General features: G+C 34.8%; 2 protein-coding genes across 4 annotated transcripts; one reads left to right on the top strand and one right to left on the bottom strand.

Annotated features, from left to right (window-relative positions):
• Window positions 1–881: 881 nt before the first annotated feature.
• Window positions 882–11,165, bottom strand: LOC106721120 (trafficking protein particle complex subunit 10). Its single transcript, XM_045682100.1, has 15 exons — window positions 10,959–11,165; window positions 10,478–10,689; window positions 9,746–10,138; window positions 9,088–9,387; window positions 8,273–8,512; window positions 7,667–7,905; window positions 6,636–6,818; window positions 5,810–6,250; window positions 4,982–5,465; window positions 4,343–4,525; window positions 3,390–3,620; window positions 2,494–2,757; window positions 1,872–1,953; window positions 1,415–1,540; window positions 882–1,251 (listed from the first exon to the last, which is right to left on the bottom strand). The coding sequence occupies exons 1-15, from the start codon at window positions 11,020–11,022 to the stop codon at window positions 1,121–1,123; spliced, it is 3,573 nt and encodes a 1,190-aa protein (XP_045538056.1). The 5' UTR covers window positions 11,023–11,165; the 3' UTR covers window positions 882–1,120.
• Window positions 11,166–11,542: 377 nt separating this feature from the next.
• Window positions 11,543–18,938, top strand: LOC106721123 (mothers against decapentaplegic homolog 4). 3 transcript variants are annotated; one of them, XM_014515996.2, is made up of 14 exons: window positions 11,543–11,670; window positions 13,454–13,692; window positions 14,142–14,316; window positions 14,455–14,664; window positions 14,781–15,284; window positions 15,407–15,526; window positions 16,023–16,181; window positions 16,520–16,624; window positions 16,704–16,834; window positions 17,253–17,344; window positions 17,635–17,803; window positions 18,060–18,186; window positions 18,265–18,409; window positions 18,493–18,938. In XM_014515996.2, exons 2-14 carry the CDS (start codon window positions 13,456–13,458, stop codon window positions 18,560–18,562), a joined length of 2,244 nt encoding a protein of 747 aa, XP_014371482.2. In that variant the 5' UTR covers window positions 11,543–11,670; window positions 13,454–13,455; the 3' UTR covers window positions 18,563–18,938. The 3 variants fall into 3 exon arrangements, with proteins under 3 accessions (XP_014371482.2, XP_014371481.2, XP_014371480.2); XM_014515995.2 differs by lacking the exon at window positions 11,543–11,670 and adding an exon at window positions 11,753–11,863; XM_014515994.2 differs by lacking the exon at window positions 11,543–11,670 and adding an exon at window positions 11,911–12,002.
• The last annotated feature ends 6,089 nt before the right edge of the window (window positions 18,939–25,027 follow it).

Genomic DNA, 25,027 nt, shown 5'->3' with positions numbered 1-25,027 from the left:
AATATATTTTTTACGCATATTTTTTGAAGCACATTAGTTTTATCACAATATAAGATGGTCCATATTTGTTATTGGCTTAAATTTACAAGCCAAACCTACTTATGGTATAGTTCTTTTCAAATATCTTGGTGGCTCAAGGTCATCGGTGCGTTGCGCAGTGCCCCCGCATCACTACCCTAACACATCTAACATTTTGTTCTGCACAATGACATATCCGAAGTTTAGAACCGCTTAAATATCTGAAAACTACTAGAAATATGAAGCATACACAAAGCAAGACCTTATACAGGGTGTGTTTGTAAGAAAACGGCCGTTTACTAAGTTTCGTTAATAAATAAATAATTAACTGTTTGAACCAGGGATCCCCAAACTATTTTGGACAAGTGACCCCTTTTCCATAATGAACCGTTACCTCAGACCCCCCCATGACCAAATTACCTACTTTTAAGATCAATTATTATTATTTTTCATTCTGACTCAGGTCAATAGAAGACAGAGTGAGAATTAGCAATGCTTTAAATTCGATATCGACCACTTTAGGAATCCTTGGTTTAAACCGACAAATATGAAACATTCTTTAAGGTTTTTACATATAGATATGATATGACATTAAATAAAGTTATATTAATAACATTACATACACATATACTATATGTATTACTAAATTTGAATTTTGACACATATTGTTGTCTCGTTTTTTTCCAAAGAGTAGGTAAAAGATAACAATACAAGTACACACAGTATTAATAAATAGACATTCAAAATAAATAGCACGGCACTTTTGAAGTTAAATCTAGATTTTATTCACTGTCTAAATATGATACCATTCCTAAATTTAAACATCAGAATAGAAATACGAAATTTTATTAAGTGGCAATATAAGCTCTTAATATATTTTGTCACTTATTGTGAATGTTTTTTTCATTATTTTTGATTAATTATTGCCGCACTCAGAGAAATTAAGTCCTCCTTAGTGAATATTGAGTACGAAAATTTTCACACCTACTTGCGATTCTGAATGCGGTAGTTACACTTATTTGGTTGAAACAATGCAGGATTCTGGTAGAGCTGAACTTCCTCACTTAAGCTAGGTTGATCTTCCTGACTTGGTGAAGAGCCCTCAGGAGGCGGTGTCGTGGTCCTTGGGTGCAGGAGGCAGCACATGTACCTGAGTGGCCTTGCCCGCGTGGTACACCTGTCCTGGACTGAACGGTTCCAGGCGAGGATGTGCTGAAATGTCTTTCTTTGGATCTGTGAAGAGGATTTTAAGTACCATTAGTATGATTACTAAGAGCTGAAATGCAATAGTGAGTTATAATCCGACAAAATTATTATGTATAATTTAAAACATTGATAATATATTGTGAAATTAACTATATTCTAATTTTTTTACCTTTGGTATTTTTTACCTTACCTTTGGTATTGGCAGCTATGTACTTGGAGAGTCGCACAGTGGGCAGCGGCAGGTAGCCAGCCACCAGCGGCATCACGTCCAGTGACACCTGCTGCGGTCCTGACGCAGCCTCCATTGATATCACTCCTGTAACAGACATCAGATACTGGTGTTACCGTTCGATCGGGTCGATTGAATCCATAGAACCAATTGGCTGATTGTTCGGTAAGCCCAACGGGAAACACACCTAGTCACACTGTACTATAGATCTTATTATAAATGCGAAAGTTTCAATGGATGGATATTTGTTACTATGTATATCCAAAACAGCTCAACGGATCTCGACGAAATTTATCACCGATGTAGAACATTCTGGACACATACTAATTTCTAAGTTTTTATTTTTATTTTCCGCGCGTACGAATTCGCGGGCATAAGCTAGTTTGTTAAGAATGTATTAATTAAATATATGACATACCTGCAGTACGACCTAATACAGCCCACATAGTTTGATCTGCTAATACTTCATACATAAGTGACGTGTGTTCAGTTTCATTGACCTGCAATTATATTATTTACGTTTACTTTAAACTGTTTAACTAATAAAAGTGCTCTAATGATTTTTTTTTTCAATATTTTTGTAATAGTAAATCTAAGTTGTTCTAAGCTTTTGTTTAACTTGATTTGGGTACTAGAAAACTAGAAAAACTTATTAATATCTTCATATATATATCTTATGAAATTAATTGATAAAAGGTATCTCTGTAACGGATCTACGGATCTCGCTATAATTTGGCATAGATATAGATCATAGTCTGGAAGAACACATGGGCAAATTTATTTTTTAATTTCGCGCAGGAGTCGCGGGCTGCAGCTAGTACTTAATATTATAAAGAGGAAAAATCAGTTTGCATTGAATAGGCTCCAAAGTAACAGTTTTTTTCTTATTGTTGCTAACCTACACTATATATATATATATACCAAAGGTTATATAGTGTTTTTTTAAATTCCGCGCGAAAGAAGTCGCGGACAACTGCTAGTACGTTACATTAAAATCAAAGCTATACTGTAAAAAGTGGGTAGTTATAAAAAAAACTTACTCTTTGAACACTAAGCTGTAAGCAGTAGACTTGAGAGGCGCGACAGAACTCAGATCCTTTGCCAGGTTCCAACTTAGTTCGTATAACAAAGAGCGTGGTGTAATCTTGTATGTCAAAGGGACATACAAATGTCTTGAGAGATCCCTCAACTTCAGTGAGACGGTACTGAACTCTGAATGTAGCTTTCATCGGCCCAGCTTTCACTAATGGATCTTTTAGTAATTCCCACATAAACGAAGCTGTTGTACCGTCTGAAGCTACCACCTAAAAAAGAAAGAAAATTGATATTAAAATTTTATCACTCACTTAGTTTTCTTTACACAATTAACCGTTGGTTTCTGAGACCAAAATGTTTGCATTAATATCGTCATCCAATTAAAAATCTATTGAAAAACTATATGTTTTAAACGTGGTATTTTGGTCTCAGAAACCCACAATAAGACATATTACTTAAGTTTTATTAATTTTCAACATAGATGTCGCTTGTCTTAATCTAAAATCATTATGTTGACATCGTGAAAGTGGCGCTGGTGTCGCAGTTAGTTCTGTCAGAAAATATGTAAAACCTAAATGGTCATAGAAAATGACATTGACAAAAAATCACAAGTATATACAAACATAGTAATACTATAATAAATTAAAAAATAAAAAAGGTCACAAATATCATAATTTCCATCATTATCGTGGTTAAAATTACTAATATTAAAAATGCGAATATTTCGATGGATGGATGGATGTTTGTTTGAAGGTATCTCCGGAACTGTTTAATGGATCTGGATGAAATTCGGTACAGATGTAGAACATAATCTGGAATAATACATAGGTTACTTATTATGTTATTTTTAAGACCGCGCGGACAGAGTCGCGGGAGACAGCTAGTAATAAATAAACCTCACCATATTCCCCGCATCCTTTGGATTTAAATCAGAGAGCGTAGTATTACTGTCGCACTCCAGCTTTGGGTCGATCAGTTGGAACTGTATGAGATGTGCGACGGTGGATTTGACAGTCACGTGGACGAATTTCCTGGTGTTCGAGGTGAGCAGTCGCCATGATGCTATCATAGGCGGCGAGAAGTGTAATGGCACTTCCATCACAGCTTCCCACCATGGACAGCTTAACCAAACCTGGGAATAGCAATGAAAATATTAATAGCTTATGTAAATAACAACTAAAACATAAGATAACGCCAAACATATAAGTTCAAAAAAAATCTTCTGTCAGTTACATCATCACTGTTATGTATGGAGATAGGTTTAAATTAAATTAACATGCTTTAAAAAAAACTTCGCTAGCTTAGCTGTTTTTTCATCTTAGTGGGATAAAAACACTTGAACTAAGAAAAAACACAATTTATCGGTACATTTTTTTATATTACAAGGTGGCAAACGAGCAAGTCACCACATGAATTCGCCGAAATGGCGAAACGACCGCTGCCCATAGACATTTGCAATTGCAGATGCGTTGCCTACCCTCAATCGACGAAGGACAAAAGACGCACAAAAAGAGAATATTTAACCTGCCTATGCATTTCCTCCATCAAATCCACCTCCCCTTCCCATCCTTTCCTTATAAGAAAAGAGTGGGAAGGGAAAGAGGACTAAAATTAGTCCTCCGGCACCACACTCATCGGACTGTACTTGGAATTACTTCCACTTGACGTCTGTCTTCTCTGTGGTCGTGGTATTTCACTGAGCGAGGACAATTAGTGCAACAGATGTTGTTGTTGCTGGCGTCTACCAATGTAAGATGGCGTTGTTTTCAATTATAAAATACCTTTTTTTTTTGCTCTCATTACAATTAAGTAGACTATTTAACTTCTATAGCTTGAAGACCTTTATCAACTTACAGTATGCTCGACGGTCTTCTCCCGGCGAGGCTGCAGACTGGCGAACAGTCTGAGCGGCACACGCGTGGTGACGAACGCATCGCACGCCGGTATCGCTACATCCAGCTCGCGACACATCGGTGACAGCTGACCACAGAACCGCAGCAGTAGACCGGTGGATGTCTTCATGTGGATTGTAGCATCCTGAAGTTTAGCAGGGTGTGGAATATAAAAGACAATTTTTAAAACCCGGTGAGCGAAAGTCAAACTAAATTATGACAGGTCAGTAGCGCCACTCTGTTAATGTCAAAAAGTGTCACAAGATCCTTGTACTGTAGCTGTCTTGTATTTTCTTTTTATGACGTAAAAGTAGGTTTAATATATTTTTTCACAGTAATAACTGCATTAGCAGTGTCTCTGTCACCGGACGAGATATACTTGTTTGACTATAATATCTAAACTAATTCAAATTCCATCTTTTTCCTATGCACAGAATATTTTGTCAATTAATTAAAAACTGTCATAAATTATTGCAAGTTGATAAAATTTAAAATGAAATAAGTTTGTTGGTTTCCTTTCAAATACAAGAGAAGATATTGCCAGTCAATCAATTAGAAAAAGGAATTTAAGGTTTTATAACAAACATTAACGGTATGTTACCTCTAAAATTGGAGAACTTCCACTTGTAACAACAAGTTCCATGTCATGTTCCAATCCGGCCACTAAATCCTTCTTTGGTTCCACTTTATTTAAAACTACACTTATCCCCTGAGTGACCACTTCGTATCCCATTTTAGTTGTAATCAATGCATTCGATAGAAATTCTAATTTCTCTTCCACTAATAAAGAAATCTGACCAAGTTTAAAAATACCACATTTCTTTGCGACATATTCTAAGCATAGTTCATTAGTTCCTGGTGATAATTGTATATTGCAAGTACTGAATGCATTTTCATAATTATTTCTGACAGTAACTGAAGGTTTTCTATATTTAGTACTTTCGGAACGTTTTAATGTTAACTTAGGATTCTGACATTCGACGGTAGTTTTTTGTAGACTTTTATCTTCCTTGTAGTGTAATTTCGATGTAAAGTTTAAAGGGCTGAGTAAAGGATTCTTAGGTTTTAAATCGTCCAGTCTTATACTGAAAATAAGAAATAAAAATTAATAATAAAAATACGACTATTAACTGTGTATACATATTTTTAAATTAATAATTAATAATGCGATTAAAAATTATTATTTAAATATATACACATTAGATATACAAAAACACAATTCACATTTAATATTATATTTCCCATATCACTCTGGGACTTTCATCCATCCATCCTTCATCCATTTCTTTCCATTTCTTTCATACATATTGGATCTAGTTTAGACTGAAAGCATTGAAAATTATTACCAGGAAGCGTAATAAAGATGGAGTTTACTGTCAAATAGTGGTTTGATTAGCATTTTAAGAAATATATGAAATAGTTAACATACCTTGTTAATAAATAACTATTGTCATTTTCGACGGAAGCATCCCCTGTAGACTTCTTTGGGGAATAACTCTGAGTACCTAAACTACCATTTACACTTAAATCAGTCTTATAACTTTTAACCGGCGTCCGTCTTCCTGTCTGTTTGTCTTGTTTGGATATTTCAGTACTGATTGCGGCTCGAGTACACATTACTGTTTTAGGTAGATAGCTTTCGATGGTCAAACGACATTGGACCTTATTATCAGTGATGTAAACACCACGTTCGGACGGCAGTATCGTCGCTGAGACGACTTTGAAGCAATCATTAAGCTCGGTAAGCACAGGCTCGGATTTCTCTGAAAGACCCTCCCGAATAGATTTCATCATTTCTTCGAAATAGAAATTTCTGACTAGAATCTCCAACTCAATGGTACTTGCTATTCTTGCAGAGAGCTTTGTATATCTAGAATATATTATATAATAAATAAACTAATCTTTATAAACAAAAAAAAAAACATAAATATTGGTGAAGGGGACGCATAGAAAGGGGGAAATCTTTCTGAGCGTCTCGTAAACCACCGATTAAAGGTAGATAAAGTATTTGCAATCGCCGTTGTCTATGGGCAGCGGTTGAATCGCTATTTAAAAAAAAGATCACGTTACACATATTTTACCAGATGGCGTTGTCATCGACCTTGATACAAATATGGATTGTCGTCTTGTAAATTATTGAAAAATTATAATTATTGCTGATAGTAGTGGGCTATTATTCTTTATATTGACTTTAATTTGCTTTTTTCAATGGGCGGATAACGATCAAGTCTAGAATAAATAATTTATTTCCTTACCTATCTACATCATTCATTTTCTTCGCGGCGGCGACTAGTTCTAGTCGCGTTTGTGCCGCGAGGTCCATCCAGCCTTCCTCCTCGTAAGAGCGTAGCGCGTCCGTTAGGAACAGCACAGCTTTACCTGTCTCGCCCAACTCAGAGTAGAACGAGGCTAGGTCACGACCAATTTGTCGCGCAAATCTGTTAAATTATAAACAAATTATATATTATATAGATCATATACTTAACAAATATGTAGATGTATATAAAAAAAATGTTTTCTCTATTACTATCAAAATAATTATTTTTTATGAAAATATAACTTTGATTTAATATCTGATAGCATTCTAGATAAAAAAAAGCTGCACTTACGTATACTTCGTCAGGTAACGGCACCGACTAGTTTCGAGCCTTTTTAGGGTTCTTCAGGGTGAGTGATACTGGGGTTACTTCGTGGTCGCGGCCCGTCTCCCACTGAGAGAAACTAGTCGGTGCCGTCACCAGATTAAGTACCTATATACGTGAGTGCATCCGATTTTATCATATTGTTAGATATTTGATGCAAAAGTATTTTAAAAGAAATAAATTAACAGCGAAATAGTGAATTTAACTCTACTTCTAAATAATCCTCGCAATAGGATAAACTCAAACCGAACGTAAATAAACGAAAATGTCAGACGTTCCGCAATGACGGATGGAAAGAGACTGCCCCGAGCAGCAGCGCACGCTTCCTTATAAATCCTTTTTTTTGTGTGGCTACCCTCAACAGTCCTAACATTTGTGTGGCTACCCTCAACAGTCCTAACATTTGTGTGGCTACCCTCAACAGTCCTAACAATATTATATTTAGGAATTATTTTGGAAATTTTTATTGTCTATGAATATGTCTATATTTAATAAGCCTGTGATAACAGCCCTTTATGAGTAAAGATCTTTATTTTTTTTTTATAATTTCTCATTTCTATATAATTCGAGTATATATTTGTAAGTTTGTAACTGTGTTTGTTTGTAACTTACACCGAATAACCTTTTAAATAGACTAATCATACCTCAATCTTCCGATATGTTTATATGTGCCCATAGCTAGTTCAGCTAACTCGAGATAATATTGCTGGAAGCTGGTCTTGCTGCACAGAGCCTCTTTCAGCCTGTCAGTGGGGGTGGGCTGAGCATTGTTAGGCTCGCTGTCTCCCATACCAGCTGACAGCATCACCACCAAGTGTAACTGCTCAGACGTGGGGTCAGGAGAACCAGGTAGCAGACCGCACAGCTTGCCTAGTTCGTGTAACTGAAATTATATGGATTTACTGTGAATTAATTTTTAACCCACTCCAATTAGTCAAATTCGACCAATATTCAAAATCAAAGGTTTTTAACTTAAAAAAAAAAAACAGATTTATGCTCCTATTCTCCATATTAAATTTAACTGTGTTAAGCTTGAACCGATTTTCAAATAAATCACCTAACAGTGTTTGAAAAATCTAAACTATGGAGTTTGAAATAACTCCATTTAGTAATTTTAACCATTTTAACAACATCAAAATAAACATAGCTTTTTTTGTACATTTGCACATCATTAAAGAACAATTTAAAATAGAAAATATTGATGTTGGATAAAATCACGAATAAATTTTGAATTAACTATCCATAATCACCTTATCTTTAGCATTGTGTAACAATGGTGCTTGTGTGGCCGTACACAACTCGAGGGCGTTCCCGTGCACGTTGGGGGCGGGGTTAGTCGCGGCGGAGGCGGCGAGGCGGTCGCACGCGCGCCACGTCTCCGCACACGCGAGCTGCGCCCAGCACGCCGCAGCGCCATCTACTGCACTCGCGCCCAACAGAGATAGCTCCACTAATGTGTTGTGCACTGTGCTTAAACAACGCGATGCTATCTGGAAGGAATATACTTGTATTATATTATTTAATAAATATGTAGATACAAACAAGTCTAAATAGACTAATACAAATAATATTGATAGAATTACAACATACAATTGCATGGTTAAACTCTAAATAAACAATAGTAAACTAGATTTTGTCTAACTTTAAAGAGGTTCAAATCCAATTTTTCAGTAAATAGTGGATTTAACAGATGGCTAGCCATGAAGAAAACAGTAATTCTAAAAACATCATCACAAAGTTAATGTGATAATTATTCCATATCATTACCCACTTGTTGGCACAGTTTTGTGGCCGTTACAAATTCCAATTGTAATTAACTTCTAATTGGCTGTTCTAATTGCTTTTTTACTGTTGCATTTCTAGTATTTAGTCATTTCTTTCTAAGCTTGTTAACACTCAAGTTTACTAACTCCACGAAAAAAATGATTAAAATTATTTCGTCTTTTTGAAATTAATTTTGTAACATTATTAAAAATGAATTAAGAAATCTGTGAAAATTCTTCAGAAATCTTGTCACAATATGTCATAGGTATTAACTATAAATAGCTGATGTATTAAAACTTACCTCCCAAGGTTTATACATTAACAATAACATGGCACTTTGTCGCTGATACAAATAACTTCTGAAGTCCAACAAGGAAGCTTTCTTCTTTATTATAAGTTCTCTTAAATGCTGTGGTATTAAAGCAGTTAACCTAACAGCCTGCCATGATGTAATTGGTTGTCTAAATGTATCAAGCCACTTTGGACTCTCTGCTACATTTGAATTGAGTACAAATTGCGAAAAAAGCGCATCTAACTCATCATATTGGACTAGAGCTTCTTCATATAAACCAAGCATTTCTAGCACAAATGCTAGTTGTTCCTGGAAACATGAAAAACATAGTTTGTAATAAAAAATTGTTTCTAAATATAACTTTTTCTGAACACTGGTAAGTAGGTATGTAGTTTTGGCCTAGGTAATGGATAAAATGCATCGTTAAATCTGAAATTAAATTATTTTTATTTTAAATTATATCCCATGTTGGCAAATGAGCATGCTGGTAACCTCTGCCCATAGACATGCAATTGCAGATTCCTTTTCAATCCAGAGAGGGGTATACACAGAAAAAGGATATTATCCCCTTCTTATGCATCCTATCCACCAAATCCAATTCCCCTTCTCATCCTCATTGAAATATTCAACAATTTATATTAAATAGAAACAGAAGTAATTTATTTACCTGTAAAATAAAATATGAACAGAAATCCCATTCTGGATCATTACGTTTCTCTCTCTGTTCTCTCATATGCTCTTCAAACTTAATCAATGCTTTGTTATAAGCAACTAGAACAAAGTTTCGTATTTTTGCTACCAACGACCTCCATGAATCTGCACTACGTGCTTCCGACTTGATAGGATTTATAACAGAGATAAATCTATCCTCTTGATGCTTCACTGCAAAGTCTGCTTTAATTTTATCCAGAACTGTTGTTCTTGGTAATAACTTGTTGGCTTTTCTTATATCATAAGTCTCCACTAGCACTACCATCCAATCTGTGACACCATTCTTTTCCATCTGTTTGAGCCATGTTTCCACCTCTTCTCTTAATGTTGTCTTATAGTAATCAATGTCCTATAAATCAATTGCCAATATTAACATAATATGAATTTGTAATCTATAAGTTGTAATACTAGCTTGTTGAAAATTTAGTACACATTTTATTAATAATTAACTTAGTGAGAAAGCTAGTGTGTTATTACTTATACTTAAAATCTTATTAGACTTCATCCTATTAGTCACTTTATCATTGTCAAAGGTGCATGTTAAAATAACTACTGTTAGTAAAAGAGCATTTTTTAATATCTTATTATGTAAAAGCAATTTTTGTGTTTTTGATTCAGATATCACAGAAAAAAATCTGAAAATTCTCTATTATTTAAATGTTATTCAACAAAAATAAAAGATTCTTACCACACAGTCTGTCCAGAATATATGAAATATTGGACGCTTCAAGAGATTTAATTCAGATTGCACTTTGTCTTTATTATACTTTGTGAAGGATGCTTCCAAGTATACTGACTTTGTGACACGGCCATAAGACCTTCTCCATTCACAGGAATCTTGAGGAATTGCAGCCACTAATGGTGCCTCTAATGTGCAAAATAAGTTCCAATCGCCAGCACCTAGTTTATTGCATTGACAATGTCAAATTAACTATCAGAAATAAATGTTTGGTAGCAAAAAAATATTTAACATATGGAAAGAAAGAATTCCTTAAAATGTAATCCACTAAACTCAGTAAAGATTAAAGAAATTGATGTATTTTTGTTTTATTGGAAAGAATGATAAGAATGTAAAACGCCCTCAGTATTGTAATTCAAACATGAAGGCCTGGTACAAGCTGCCAAATGTTTCGTAAATGGTAATGTTCAATTTCAAATCAGTAACTTACATGTTATGATTGGTTTGTGTGTCATCCCTTCACGATCAGCTGGAAAGCTATCGACACCCTTCATTTTTCATTATCAACAAGATACGTTGACTTTGTGGGCATAACACAGGACAGGCTACTTGACCATCGAAATCTACCCACTTTCTTAATTATTAATTATGGCAGAGGTTGAATTTTACTTTTTCCCGCATTAAGTTTACAAATTAAACACACGCAGCAACAAACTAATTATTTTGACCCGTTTTAAATTGCCATCAAATATTAAAAACGAAAATTTGTCAAAATTTGCTGTCAATGTCAGCCACCACGAAATAAAACTGAATACGCTCCTTTTTCCATTGTTTCCCATAACCTATTTGTGTTTTTAAAGTAAAAATTAGTTTCACAAAAAGCTGGGTATAAAAGTAAATTAAAATAATGCACCATAAAGGATATAATATTAGATACCTAGATAGATATCTAGATAAATTGTGAGATATGTGGGTTAAAAAGAGCAAAGAGACATTCTTCCACCACTTCTATATTGCAATCGAGAATCAGCCTTTACTTGTCTACCCTTTTACATAATCTATGGATTACTAAAATGTCGCATTCTGTTTTGGTATCATCGCGGAATAAAGGAAATCAATTTTCATAATTATCGATGATTTTAGTATCATATTCTCGTTGTCTTGCTAATAAATACGAGGGAATTTTTCATTTATATCCACGAGTAAGAATATAGTACCGTTAATTTTGTGTTACTTTTTATTGAATTATTTTATTTTATAATACTCCATGGTTTAATACATTTTTAATTGACACTAAAGTTATTGATAATATTTTTAATTGAACGTGATGTTATGACCGAATTAGACTTCTGAAATTGTTTATCACAATCATTTAAACTGTTTATAAAGCCACTGGTAATTCTTCTTTTGTTGTTATAAATAGAAGTGTATTTTAGTTTTATAACTGTACCAAACCATTTACCAATTTATATTAACACAGTTGAATTTTAAGTAACATTGTAATCTACAAAACTTTATCGCAAACCAATGATGAGTAAGTTTATAACTCTTACTTTCATAATTTAATCCTATTTGAGTACTCAAGTTGGTTTAAATTTACAGTGATATTACTATTGATTCATATTCTTTGATGATTTGTTTTACATTCTTAAATTTCTTTTATACTAGTTTTTCTGTAAATTTATTATTGTTTAATAAATTCCCAATTAGTATTAATTGAATAAACCATGTTCTTTTTTTTCAATCTTTTGTATAAATGTTATAAAAATATTTTTGTAAATGTTAAGTGCAATGTTAATGTTAACTATGTTATATCAATGTATTTATAATTTATATTTCTGAAATATAGATGCAAGTCATTATATTCAAAATAATGATGATTTGCTGTTTAACACTTATCTTTGATTAACATCTACAAACTTAGTAATGTCAAGTTAAGATCTTCTTCTTATTCGTACTCTTCATTACTGAAGGTCGTGCTCATCTTGAAGTGCCTTCACTGATGTGTCGACAAGCTGCTTCCACACCGCTCTGTCCGCGGCTTGTCTCATGGCGGTCGGAATGTTGAGCCCCAAAATTGTCTGGACTTGGTCAGACCAACGGATAGGCGATCGTCCCCTTGCTCTTTTACCCTCGACTTTCCCTACCACAACCAGTTTGTCCAGATTGTCTGGTTGTCTCCGGGCAATATGACCAAAGTAACTGAGGACTCGCCGGTAGCAGGTAGTGGATAGGCGAGTGCTAATCTTTAGTTGACGGAGAATGGATTTGTTGGTTCTTTTTGCTGTCCATGGTATGCGCAACATTCTCCGCCAACACCACATTTCAAAAGCATCGATTTTCTTTCGGTCGGCTGCTCGAATTGACCATGATTCTGATCCGTACAAAAATATAGAGAAGACTAAAGCACGCACTAGCCTGGTTTTAGTGGCGTTTGACACATTTCTGTTTTGCCATATCCGGGTCAGCTTGCTCATTGCTGCTTTAGCCATCTGTGTACGTCTTCGAATTTCCCCATCGCATCCGCCCTTGTTACTTATCAAAGACCCTAGGTACACGAATTCGTTTACGAACTCCAGACCTGAGAGTTCTCCTGTTCGTACAACCAGACCAGCTCTATCAACCACCATCATTTTCGTCTTGGACCTATTTATGGAAAGACCAACCATTTCGCTTGCGCGCTCAACTCTATGGATGAGTTCAGCCATCTCCCGTTCTGAAGAGGCAAAAAGCGTGGTGTCATCTGCGTATCTTAGGTTACTGATCTTATTACCTCCAACAGAAATACCTCCATTCCACTCTTCCAGCGCAGTCCTCATAATGTATTCGCCGTAGATGTTGAAAAGTAGAGGGGATAGGATACATCCCTGTCGGACACCTTTCCGTGGTTTAAAAGGGAATTTAACAAGTTAAGATAATGTCTCAAAAATAAAATCTAATTCGTCCAGTTGCAAACCATATGTTAATCTTTTTTTAAAATTTTAGCCATGAATACCACAGCCCCAACATCCGCTGATGCCTGCCTCAGTATTGTCCATTCACTTATGTGCCATAGACAAGGTGGCGAGAGTGAAGGCTTCTCTAAGCGTGCCATAGAGTCTCTTGTGAAGAAATTGAAAGAGAAAAGAGATGAATTAGATTCACTTATAACTGCAATCACCACCAATGGTGCACATCCTAGCAAATGTGTTACAATACAGAGGACTTTGGATGGACGCTTGCAGGTTTGTTATTGCTATTGTTTTTAATAATATTTTTATATGTTCAACATTGACAGTAACTAACGGATTTGTGTTGAATAGTTCAGAGATATTTTGTTTATCTGTTTGTAAAAGAGTATATTGATGGAGCCATTACTACATTCCTTGGGAGATTCATGCCATTCAATATAATTAAGGAAAATGTGGAAAATTGGATAAATTATATCAGAAGTTAATTTAAGCAATAAAAAATACAGATCAATTACTAATGCAATGCTGTTTTAGCATTTTCTGATATCTCAGTGGCTCTTAACTTTGTATGAGTAGATGCGCATAATATTGTTGTAGGTGTAGGTAGGGCTTTGCAGGATGTGGGGGAGGGTATGGTTCAGTCCGCCGATAATCTTGGGCCCCCGAGATATTTGAATAGAACTTTCTTACTGATAGGTTACATTGACAAATATTTGATGCAGGTTGCTGGCCGTAAAGGATTCCCCCATGTGATTTATGCAAGAATTTGGCGTTGGCCAGATCTACACAAGAATGAGCTGAAACATGTTAAGTTTTGTCAATTTGCTTTCGATCTTAAATGTGACTCAGTTTGTGTGAACCCCTACCACTATGAGAGAGTTGTGTCACCTGGAATTGGTATGTATCTCCTAAATACTATAAAACATTGAAAACACATTAATTATTAAAATTATTTTCTTATTAGGAGCCAATAATATGAAAGGGAGAGAACACATTGACCATTTAATTTTGCTAGTTATAGAAAAATTATTTCAGATCTCTCTGGTCTAACACTACAGTCAGGGCCAAGTAGGTTAGTGAAAGATGAATACACAGCAGGTCTCAGCGGCAACGGCATGGACATGGACACAGGGGAACTGGTGACCATTCAGCATCATGCAACAAGCCCCAGACACCATCACACGTCAATGCCACACCATCATCAACAATTCCAGACCACAAACATAATTCTCAATCAAGGACAAAGTAAGTTATTGTGGCTTTAAGTTACAGGTGTATTTAATTTTCTTTTGATTCAAAACATTTTATGTTTTTATGTTGCACTGCATGATAATTTTATTTTGCGTTTTCCGTCTCAATAGCGCCAGAGGGCGTTCCGAACATGTTTTCACCGCACGGACCGAGACCGCCTATCCGGCCACCGGGCGGTCCACCACAGCTCACACAGCAGATGATCCACTCCCCGAATGCACAGCAAATGATGACAAATCATCAATCCCAAATGCAAGGCAACCCACAAATGAGGTCGGGGACACCACAGATGGGACCCGGAACACCTCAAATTGGACCTGGAACACCTCAGATGGGACCCGGAACGCCTCAGATGGGACCCGGCACACCACAAATGGGTCCTGGGACACCACAAATGGGAACAAACGTTCCACAAATGGCATCACCGCGAATGGCATCTGCTCCCACTCAGATGTCCCCGGGGACGCCGCAGATGCCGAACATAAGTCAAGGAATGTCTATACCTAGTCCCCAGCAAATGGTAATGGGACAACAAAGAGCGATTGCCCCTAAATTGGAGCCTCCCGACACAATGGACGCGCGCGCAATGTGGCTGCCTAAGAGAATGAATCATTGTAAGCTTATTGTTTTATTTTGCACGATTATGTCGCCTTTTCTGTAACTACTTTTTTTTAAATGGTTGTTTTGATTATATTTTTTTGATAAAGTGACCTTTATATGAATTGTTGCATTTTAGCCACCATGCCAGTTAGTATGTCCCCTGGGGGTACAACGCCGCTTATAGATGGGTCTACCACTACTTTCTTTACTAATGAACAGACTTCAGCTGACACCCAAATGACACAAACAATGCCAGGTAAATTATAAAAAAAAAATTTAGAAAATTCATATTAACTAAATAATTATTGTTTTATGACGGAACATACTCCATTTGGAATTGAGTAGTAAGTTTTTTGAAATCTCCTAATATCTGCTCAGAGATATAACACAATAAGCAAGACTACTTATTAATAATACAGGAAAATTAGACTATTGCTTCTCTTCATGTTCAATAACTAGGTGTCTCCCGCGACTCCGTCCGCGCGGAATTAAAAAAAAAACTTAATAAGTAGCCTATGTGTTCGTCCAGACTATGTTTAAAGTCCTTCAAAACTAGTTCGGATTTGTTAGTCATCTCCGATCGCACTCTTGGAGATAGCAAGATAGCAAAGTTCGCCATCGAGGACATCATTATCTACATTTGTACCAAATTTCATCAAGATTCGTTGATCCGTTCCAGAGATACCTTCAAACATCCATCCATCCATTACACTTTAGTTACTTTGCATAATGATATGTCCTTGGTATTTCAGTAGGCACAGTATCAGTTCCGGCGGTGTCGTCAGTGGGCCCAGTACCGGGTGTGCAGACACCTACAGCGGAGAGTCAGCAGAACGGCTTCGCCAGCGCCACCAGCCCCCCTCCGCAGCCAAGTCCCATCCCACACCGCACACAAAATCAGCATCAACAAGGTTAACAACAAATAGTAGCAATTACTGTGAAATTTGTGAAGCTTATATTGAAATGCTAGCGGTCACTCGACGGCATTGCGGCAGACAGACAGACAGATAGAGAAAATCTTTGAAAGTTATACGAGATACATATATTTTTTTTAATATTACATACAGACAATCCAATTTTATTAATATGTTATAATAAAGATGAGGGATGGTAATGTGCTTTGATAAAATTGCTGATAACGATTTTTTTTTTAATTTTATTATATAAAAATCTTTGCATATTTAAAAGTCTAGTTAAAACGTTTATTTTGTGATATATTTCATAATTTATGCTAATTTTGAATGTACAGGAACATGGACTGGCAACAATACGCTGACGTACACGCAGAGCCTGGCCCCGCCCCCCGCCGCCCCGCCCGTACCTGTAGATGCCCCGCCCCATCATCATCATTACTGTACGTATTCAAAATAAAAAATTTATATTTACAAGGTTTTTTTTACAAAGTTTAAGACGGAACAATTTTATTTTTCTAGATAATGGAAATCCCGGAGGTCTACTGTCTAGTCAGCCGGCACCGGAATACTGGTGTTCGGTCGCGTATTTCGAATTGGACACTCAAGTCGGAGAAACATTTAAGGTCCCGTCGAGTAGACCTAATGTCACTGTGAGTGTAAAGTAAAGAAATTCATTAAATTAGAGACACAAAATTGGATGTAACTTTACTTAAAGTGAGGGTATGTATTGAGGGAAACCAATAGATTGTTACTACCGTCTGTTTGTAATATGAAAAGACGGCATATAGAACAAACTAGCTTTTACCCGCGACTCCGTCCGCGCGGAATAAAAAAATGCACACAAGATAAAAAAGTTCCTATGTCCGTCTCCTAGTTCTAAGCTACCTCCCCATCAATTTTCAGCTAAATCAGTTCCACCGGTCTTGAGTTATAAATAGTGTAACTAACACGACTTTCTTTTATATATATAAGATTTCTTAGAACAAATCCACTTTTGTGTCTCGAGTTATAATTATATATCTATTAATGTGTTGTATTGTTTTGTGATTTCAATGTTTTTTATTTCAGGTGGATGGATATGTTGATCCATCCGGTGGGAACAGATTCTGTCTCGGTGCTCTAAGTAATGTCCATAGAACGGAACAAAGCGAGAGAGCGAGGTGAGATGATTTTAAAATACAGTTGAACCTGGATCATTGAGAAATTTCTATAAGTGAGATACATTATCCGGTCTCGACCAACCTCTATAAGCGAAAAAAAATCGCGAGGCATTAGCCTTGTATATTTTTGACTGTTGTTTGTTTATATAATTTTAAAGTATTACTAGTAGATTGCACTTTTGTTTTTTTTTATAATTAGTGCCACTCCTCGCAGAATATGATTCTTCAATTATATATTCTAGAAAGTTCTATGGTTGTCTATGGTTAAGTGATTGTGTTGTTGGTGTCAGACTGCACATAGGCAAGGGTGTGCAGCTAGACCTGCGGGGCGAGGGTGACGTGTGGCTGCGTTGCCTGTCAGACCACTCTGTCTTCGTGCAGTCATACTACCTGGACCGCGAGGCAGGCCGCGCCCCCGGTGACGCCGTACACAAGATATACCCCTCCGCTTGTATTAAGGTATATACATTTATAAGTAACTAACTATCGACCGCTACTCTATCCCCACAGAATTAAAAAATAACCTAATCTGTGTCAAATTTCCATCCATCCATCCATCTAAATATTCGTAAATATAATATTAGTAAGATTAAATCCTTTTTCCACTAAGCGACTAGTCGCGAGCGAATGATGAATGTAAAAAGAAACTATTCAAACTCCCCACGGTTAATACCTTCCTATTCATCGAACAATAAAAATCAGTTGTATTGTTTAGGTGTTCGACCTGAGACAGTGTCACAGACAGATGCAGACGCAGGCGGCGACCGCGCAGGCAGCGGCCGCGGCGCAGGCTGCAGCCGTCGCCGGTCATATACAACCCGCTCACCCCGGCATGAACAAGTGTAAGATATATACAAGGCCCTCCACTTAACATCCGTAAATGTATACCTTCGGCAATAATAATATGAGCATCCATACAGGTTTGACAGCAGCGGCTGGTATAGGCGTGGATGATTTAAGACGATTGTGCATCGTGCGGCTGTCCTTTGTCAAGGGTTGGGGCCCGGACTATCCCCGGACCTCCATCAAGGAGACACCCTGTTGGGTAGAAGTGCATCTACATAGGTAACATGGCTACATAATTTATGATTGCAATATATTTAGGTACTAGTGGACTATGTATTAATTAAAATTTTTGGTAATTCCAGAGCACTCCAACTGCTCGACGAAGTTCTCCACACGATGCCTATCGATGGTCCCCGGACGAGCATCGAGTAGGAGTTGATCGGCTTCTTTTGAGGCCTTCGAGCGACACTCGGCGTGTCGCCACTTGCGGCAAGCGACGCCCGACATGCGAATAGTCGCAACTTGTGACCAGTCATGACTTGTGATGATTAGTTGTGACTAGTTGTGATTTGTGACCAGTCGTGACTTGAACAGTGATAGCGTGTCAATAGTCGCAACTATACGCGTCTTAAGGCCAGTCACAAGAACGCGACTTGTGACTGTATCGCAGTGAATTTGCGACTCGCAGTTTGTCGCCCCGACGTGCGCCGCTTTTTATGTTATTGTACAAACCACCACTCAAATGTTAACGACCCTTATTTATGTGTAAAATAGGTTAGTGATATTTTTATTAATGAGGAAAAAAAATGTATGGTACAAATATTGATATTCGCTTCATATTAGAGATTAGATCTATTTTTTTTTTTACAAAGTAGCCCTTTGTAAAAAATTCCAAAGTTAATTTGATATTGAATAAGAAATTAAATTTAACACAAACAACATTAAATCATTGTTCAAAGCAGGTACAAATAAAAATTATATAAATAAACATATATTACACAAATATATAAAGATGCATTCAGATAAATGAATTATAAATTCAAACGATTAGGATTAAATTGTAAATGGGTTGAAAGAGATACTGTTATGGATATGGATTAATATTAAGGATATTATTCCATTTGAGTGGTGGTTTTTGTACAATAAGGTAATGTGCAAGTTTGTTTCGTGAGATTAGTGTTGTGTTGGAACTGTGAAGTGAATATAAAATTGTTATTGGATTGTGATATATGCGTTGGATTGCCATAGTTGCATTTATTAAAAAGGTTAGTTATTATTATTTTATATTTTCGTTATAGATTAGCCAAAACGGCGGCTTGTTGTATGTCAACTGATGACTTTAAAAGTATGAAATCTTTTTAAATTATGTTATAATATGTATTTGGTTCACACTTTCAAAGTGATCAATAAAACCTTCGTACATTTTAATTAAAAAAAAAATGAAAATGATGACTACTAAAGTTGTCTTTTTTCGTTATGTATTTGGTCTGTCTTCCAAAATTATTATTTTTTTAGTCTTTCTTTGTTTGGGATGGTTTATAGTGAAGGGAAAGGATTGTTATTGTATTGTTAATAGAAACAAACATTGCACATTGAATAAAGCGTTTTGCTCGCGTTTGTAACAAAAAGGTGAACTATTAATTTATGTCTTGTATTTATTTATAATGTTTAAGCGTATTTTCGGATGCATGACGAAACCAAAAAGATTTTATTACGATCTAAAACTTGATTTCTCATGCGAACGACTGTACGATAAAGTATAAGTTTTAATATAACATTTGTTCTGTTCAATTAAACATGAGATTTTATTTAAGTAAAAAACAAAGTTGTGCAACGATGTTGAACTAATGCAGATTTTTTTTGGACTATGGAACCCTTTAGGAAAAAGGAATATTTGAAGGAATCCTAGATTATAGGTTTATTTATTCTATGGTCTACCATCTAGGGATAACCAAACATCAATTTATTTGTGATTTTTTTCTCGCTAAATTTTTAATTACAGGAACCTTATGGTATCTTATAGTACCCGTTTATTTTATTTAGTACCCTTTTGTCGTGGACCTCCCAGTGAGCATTAGCTTTCAATACAAAATGTATAAGGTAGGCCCTGGCTCAAAATTTTACACTATCTGTATCTGATTATTGCTGGCCATTCTCATCTTCATCATAGCAGTTTTAGGGTACCTAACCCAATAATTGACCAGGGATAAATGTTCAAAAATGTTTTAAATGCCATTAATGCTCTATTACTATTTATTATTATTGTGAATTTAAATGTGTACACACATTCATTATACTTTAAATGAAATCTCATGTTTTAAATGAACAGACTTAAAGATATTTATAACCAGTATTGATATGAAGAAACTAAAGAACATATGGACAGATCTCAGTTATTATTACACAAAGCCTAAATGAATTATTGTAACAATTATGTAAGATATTAGCTATACATACACATAGACAGACGGACAAACTATTATTGCTCAATCGAGTTAGAGTTAGTTGTGACCACATATATAATATAAAAAAAAAACAAATAGAAATATATGATTTTTAGTAACAGCTATACCAAAATAAGGCATTTTTTTATATAGATTAAATATAACAAGACATAATTATGGTTCAACTTGAAAGAAGCCAAATTGGAATTAGCTTTTGATATAGTTTTAAGGTGAGATATTGTGTTATGTAGGTTTTTTAAGGTGATAAATATAATGATAGTTGTAAATTATTTGTATACTTAATGGGCATGCGGTGCAAGATGTAAGTTTGTTGGTTTAGTCGATTGGATTTGTGGGACATGTACACATATTGCATTTATGCTAAATATTGCAAATTTAAAACTATTTTCAATAAAAAAACCTTTTATAGTCATTTATACAACGCTTTTTTGTAAGTATGCATTAATTCACGAATCACCATTCACATTTAATGCTTGTTTCATTCACTTATTTAAACTAGTAACTACAATGAATGATTTGTGTCTGTAATAAAGTATTATATTTATTTTTAAGTTTAAAAATAAAATGTTTGTTACTAGATTTAAATACCATTGATTTAAATTACACATCTAATTTAATTTTGATTACTTTTTCACTATATGTTTGGAAACCTTTCTGAGACCTTTTCAAATTAGTCTGTTTGTAAAGTAATTAATATTTAGATTTTTTTTTTCATAAAAAAATGGTTTAAATAAATGCAGTATGTGTAACAGTTTTGGCCTCGTCGAGATTGTGTGAATCATGTCGTTTTACCTGCTCTCGGGATAAATTCTCCGCGAGTTTGAAGTATGACTCAAGTGTTTTTTCGAAATCATTATAGATTTGAACCTTGACTTGTTCGAAGTAAGCAAATTAGTATTATAATTTTTTTTTAAGTTTGTTGTTTTATATTGAATTTTTTCTTGTATAGCCAGTTACTGGAACTTTTACCCTACTTTTTCTTCTCTTATTTGTTCTTAACTACAAACATCTTAATCGAAAGAAATAACAAAATTGCTTTGATATTCCAGAACTGTGATTCAGTAAGTTTTTAACGGGAGGTAACAAATTTAATGCATCCTGTTTGCGTGGTAAATTTATTTTTATTGCATCATATGAGTAATCCCGCTGTCGTCATGTCTTCGATTATTTTTCATAATTGTAACTGGTATTTGTAATTATGAATTTTAAATACTTTAAATTATTATATAAAATACTTATCTATTTTCAATTTACCAAAATTATAATTTTTTTTCATAATTTTTACATTATGTATTTTTTTGACATTTTCGTTATGTATTGCTGTGGGATTATTCTGCAGTGACATATATTGTCCCTTACATTCTCTTTGAAAAAAGTGAGATATAAATATGAAAGATTGCAGTCAAAACCCAACCTAATTGTAACATTTAATATTTGTTTTACTTTGTTTTAATTTTCCTTTGTGAGTTTTAGGATTTAAACATGACTGCTATTAGTTCTAACGATATGATTCACACAATTTCATTAGTAATATATTGATCTGTGATGTGCTAACAAGTTATAAAGTTTTTTGGCACCAGAATGATGGGTCGCCGCTGATTGAATGTTATTTGAACTTTGTACAAGTCAATAGCGGCGTTTTAGGCACGTAGTTTAAGATCAAATGACATATTTTGTGTACGAAAAAGTATAATGCTAAGTATTAGCGATGTGTTTTTAGTAATATTAAATATTTGAGATTTTTTTTGTCATTGATTTTTGTTTGCTTTAATTATTATTACACTGCAGATATATGTTTTGAATAATTATTATATTGTTAGTGAGAGTGGATTCGCGTATGAGATGTAATTAAATAATATCGTTAGCATGGCGTATTTCTGACAAGAAATAGTACAGATATGCTATAAATGTTTAGTACTTTCTATTCTTTGTGGTACCTTAGCGCCATATCTCTTTGTCACCGATCGATCGTGAAATGATCGATCGTAAAGTGACTAATTTCATAAATGGTCGGTGACAGTAACCGGTCCCAGAAAGACATCAAGCTCACGATACGCTTTACCAAGTCTACTGTGCGAAGGCTCTTTGTGTTTCTGATTTATTTTATTGATTGATTATTTTATTATGAATATTAGGTGGGCTTTTTCCACATTACGAGCTTCAGAGAATGACAAAAATAGTGTTATATTTTTACATTATATCGTATAAATTATTTCACATGCCGTGTGTTGAAGTTGAAATGTTCATAGTAATTATTAATTTTCATTACTATTCGATTTTAAATCATCACAATTTGCATTAAATATTGTAGCTTTTTAATTTGTTTCGTTACCAATGTATTAAATATTCGAACAGTGCAAGTGTTGTAAATAGTACAATTTATAAAATATTTTATTTTGTGTGAACGAAAATGGCGTCTGAATCGGTACTTAGGCATTGTATCTTCTTTAAAAAGGCTTTGATAAAATTTTGGAGAAAAAGAAATCGAAAATACCTCTTTATAGTGATCTAAAGGAATCAAAAGGGTTTTTAGATGATATTAGTATGTGGTAAGTTTTTTTTATAATGTTGAAGTTTGAAAATGATATTTGTCAAATTTTACCTACCGCCGTTAATATTGTACTACCCTACTGTTTGAATGTTCTAGTTTGAAGACACTTCACTTGCAGTTATCTAAAATATAGGAACGTTAAAAATAGGAAAACCTATATTAAATTATTAAATCGAGTACATGTAGTTTTTATATATGACTAGATGTAAATTATTGTCTATTTATCAAATTTTGACACCCGGGTCCTAAAACCTACAAAGAAAGGACTCTTTTCCATTTTTCTGGGATGTTAATATAAAAAAAATATTTAATCAATGGCTATAAATAAAATAGAATAGCCAAATAATTAATATATTCTGCTGGTATTTAATTGGAGAAAATAATTATCTTTTGGTCCTTCGGAGCCGGATGTCATCTGTGTATACCTGAACACTTGAGACCAATAAAGATCCATATACATTTTTCACTATTTCTGCCTATTGTTTACTTTGGAAGTGCAAATCGAGTTATTCGAAATTAAAAAGGAAACTGAACGGTTTTTATTACGTTTTTCGTTGTTTGCAAAATGACATGACGTTGGATACCGCACACGGTGTAATGTAGCCTTAAGCGCATAGTTAAGAGTGAAACTATGAAACAGAAATGAATATAAAGGTTATTCCTCTAATATTGGTTTTATTTTTTAAACCTGCACTATTTTATTCTGTTGTATTTACTAACTGAATGACATATAACTATCTGAAAATAATGCGTAAAAGAGGGAACGCATCCAGCAACCAGTAACTAGTAAGTGTTTCCAAAGCATTTTTTTTATTTTAGTAACGTTTTAAGAATATCTATATGTCGTAAATTGCTCGCTTTTAGACTTATGAAATGCTAATTACGTTAAAGAATGAATAATCGCAGTATTAGTTTAATGTGATATTAAATATGTTTTAACTAACGTAAGTGCTACATTTATTAGTCTCAGAGTTCTAAGAGTGAATGTTTAGTGCGAAACTGTCATACGGTGGGTGTACGTGAAACTGGAGCTTAAAATAGAGCTGGTGGACGCGTGATCCCGCGGGATTGGAATGGTGCCGGGAATGGGTGCGCGGGTGTGAGTAGATGTATATTTATAGTGCGGCCGTGCGAATCACTCGCTCTAATGTATGTAAAAATAATATAAACTACAAAACCACTTTTTATACTGACCCGTGGGACTGTTTGTTGTTATTCGTGATTATCCTAACTTTGATTTTTAAGTCCTCTAACTAAAAAAGTATAAGTCAATAATCTACTAAACTATAGAGCAGCGTTATAAAGCATAACTCGTAAAAAATCGTAACAGCAGTTAATTGAAATACGGCAACGTACTAAAAGAAATATTCTAAAGACACTACCGAAGAACCCGAACCTCTCTCATTCTTTTTGAAAAAGTTAAGGTAATAGTTGTATCGGCAGTGGAAACTCACAGCTAGAGGTATAAATGTAGAGTAACCTAGTCTTCTTACTCGTAAATGTGTGTTCGCTTAGCGCGCGGAAATAGGCCAATTAAGTTTCTAAGTGCGAGACCCTTGCGCTGTGTTAAGAACACTTAGATAACACGAATAGTACCTAGTACTAGAGTCACTGAAAGATAGAATTTTCTTGAATATTTTGTGAATTTTAATACAATCGCATACAATTTGTATGTATATGATACTACAACTATTATTTCAATTAAAATCACTAGAAAAAAATATTTTAGAAAATTATTTAAATATTTATTCATATTGTTAGCATAACGGCTTAGCGGCTGGGGTCGGGCCGAAATATTCCTAAATATTAGATATTTTTAGCAACCGAGGCCGGCCCTGTTTACATGTTTTCTCTTTACGATCTTTATGTTTTGCAGCTCAC

The sequence above is a fragment of the Papilio machaon genome, chromosome 18 (genome assembly GCF_912999745.1).
Source record: "Papilio machaon chromosome 18, ilPapMach1.1, whole genome shotgun sequence".
In the NCBI taxonomy this organism is placed as follows: Eukaryota; Metazoa; Arthropoda; class Insecta; order Lepidoptera; family Papilionidae; genus Papilio; species Papilio machaon.
This window is presented reverse-complemented; position numbering and strand designations above follow the sequence as displayed.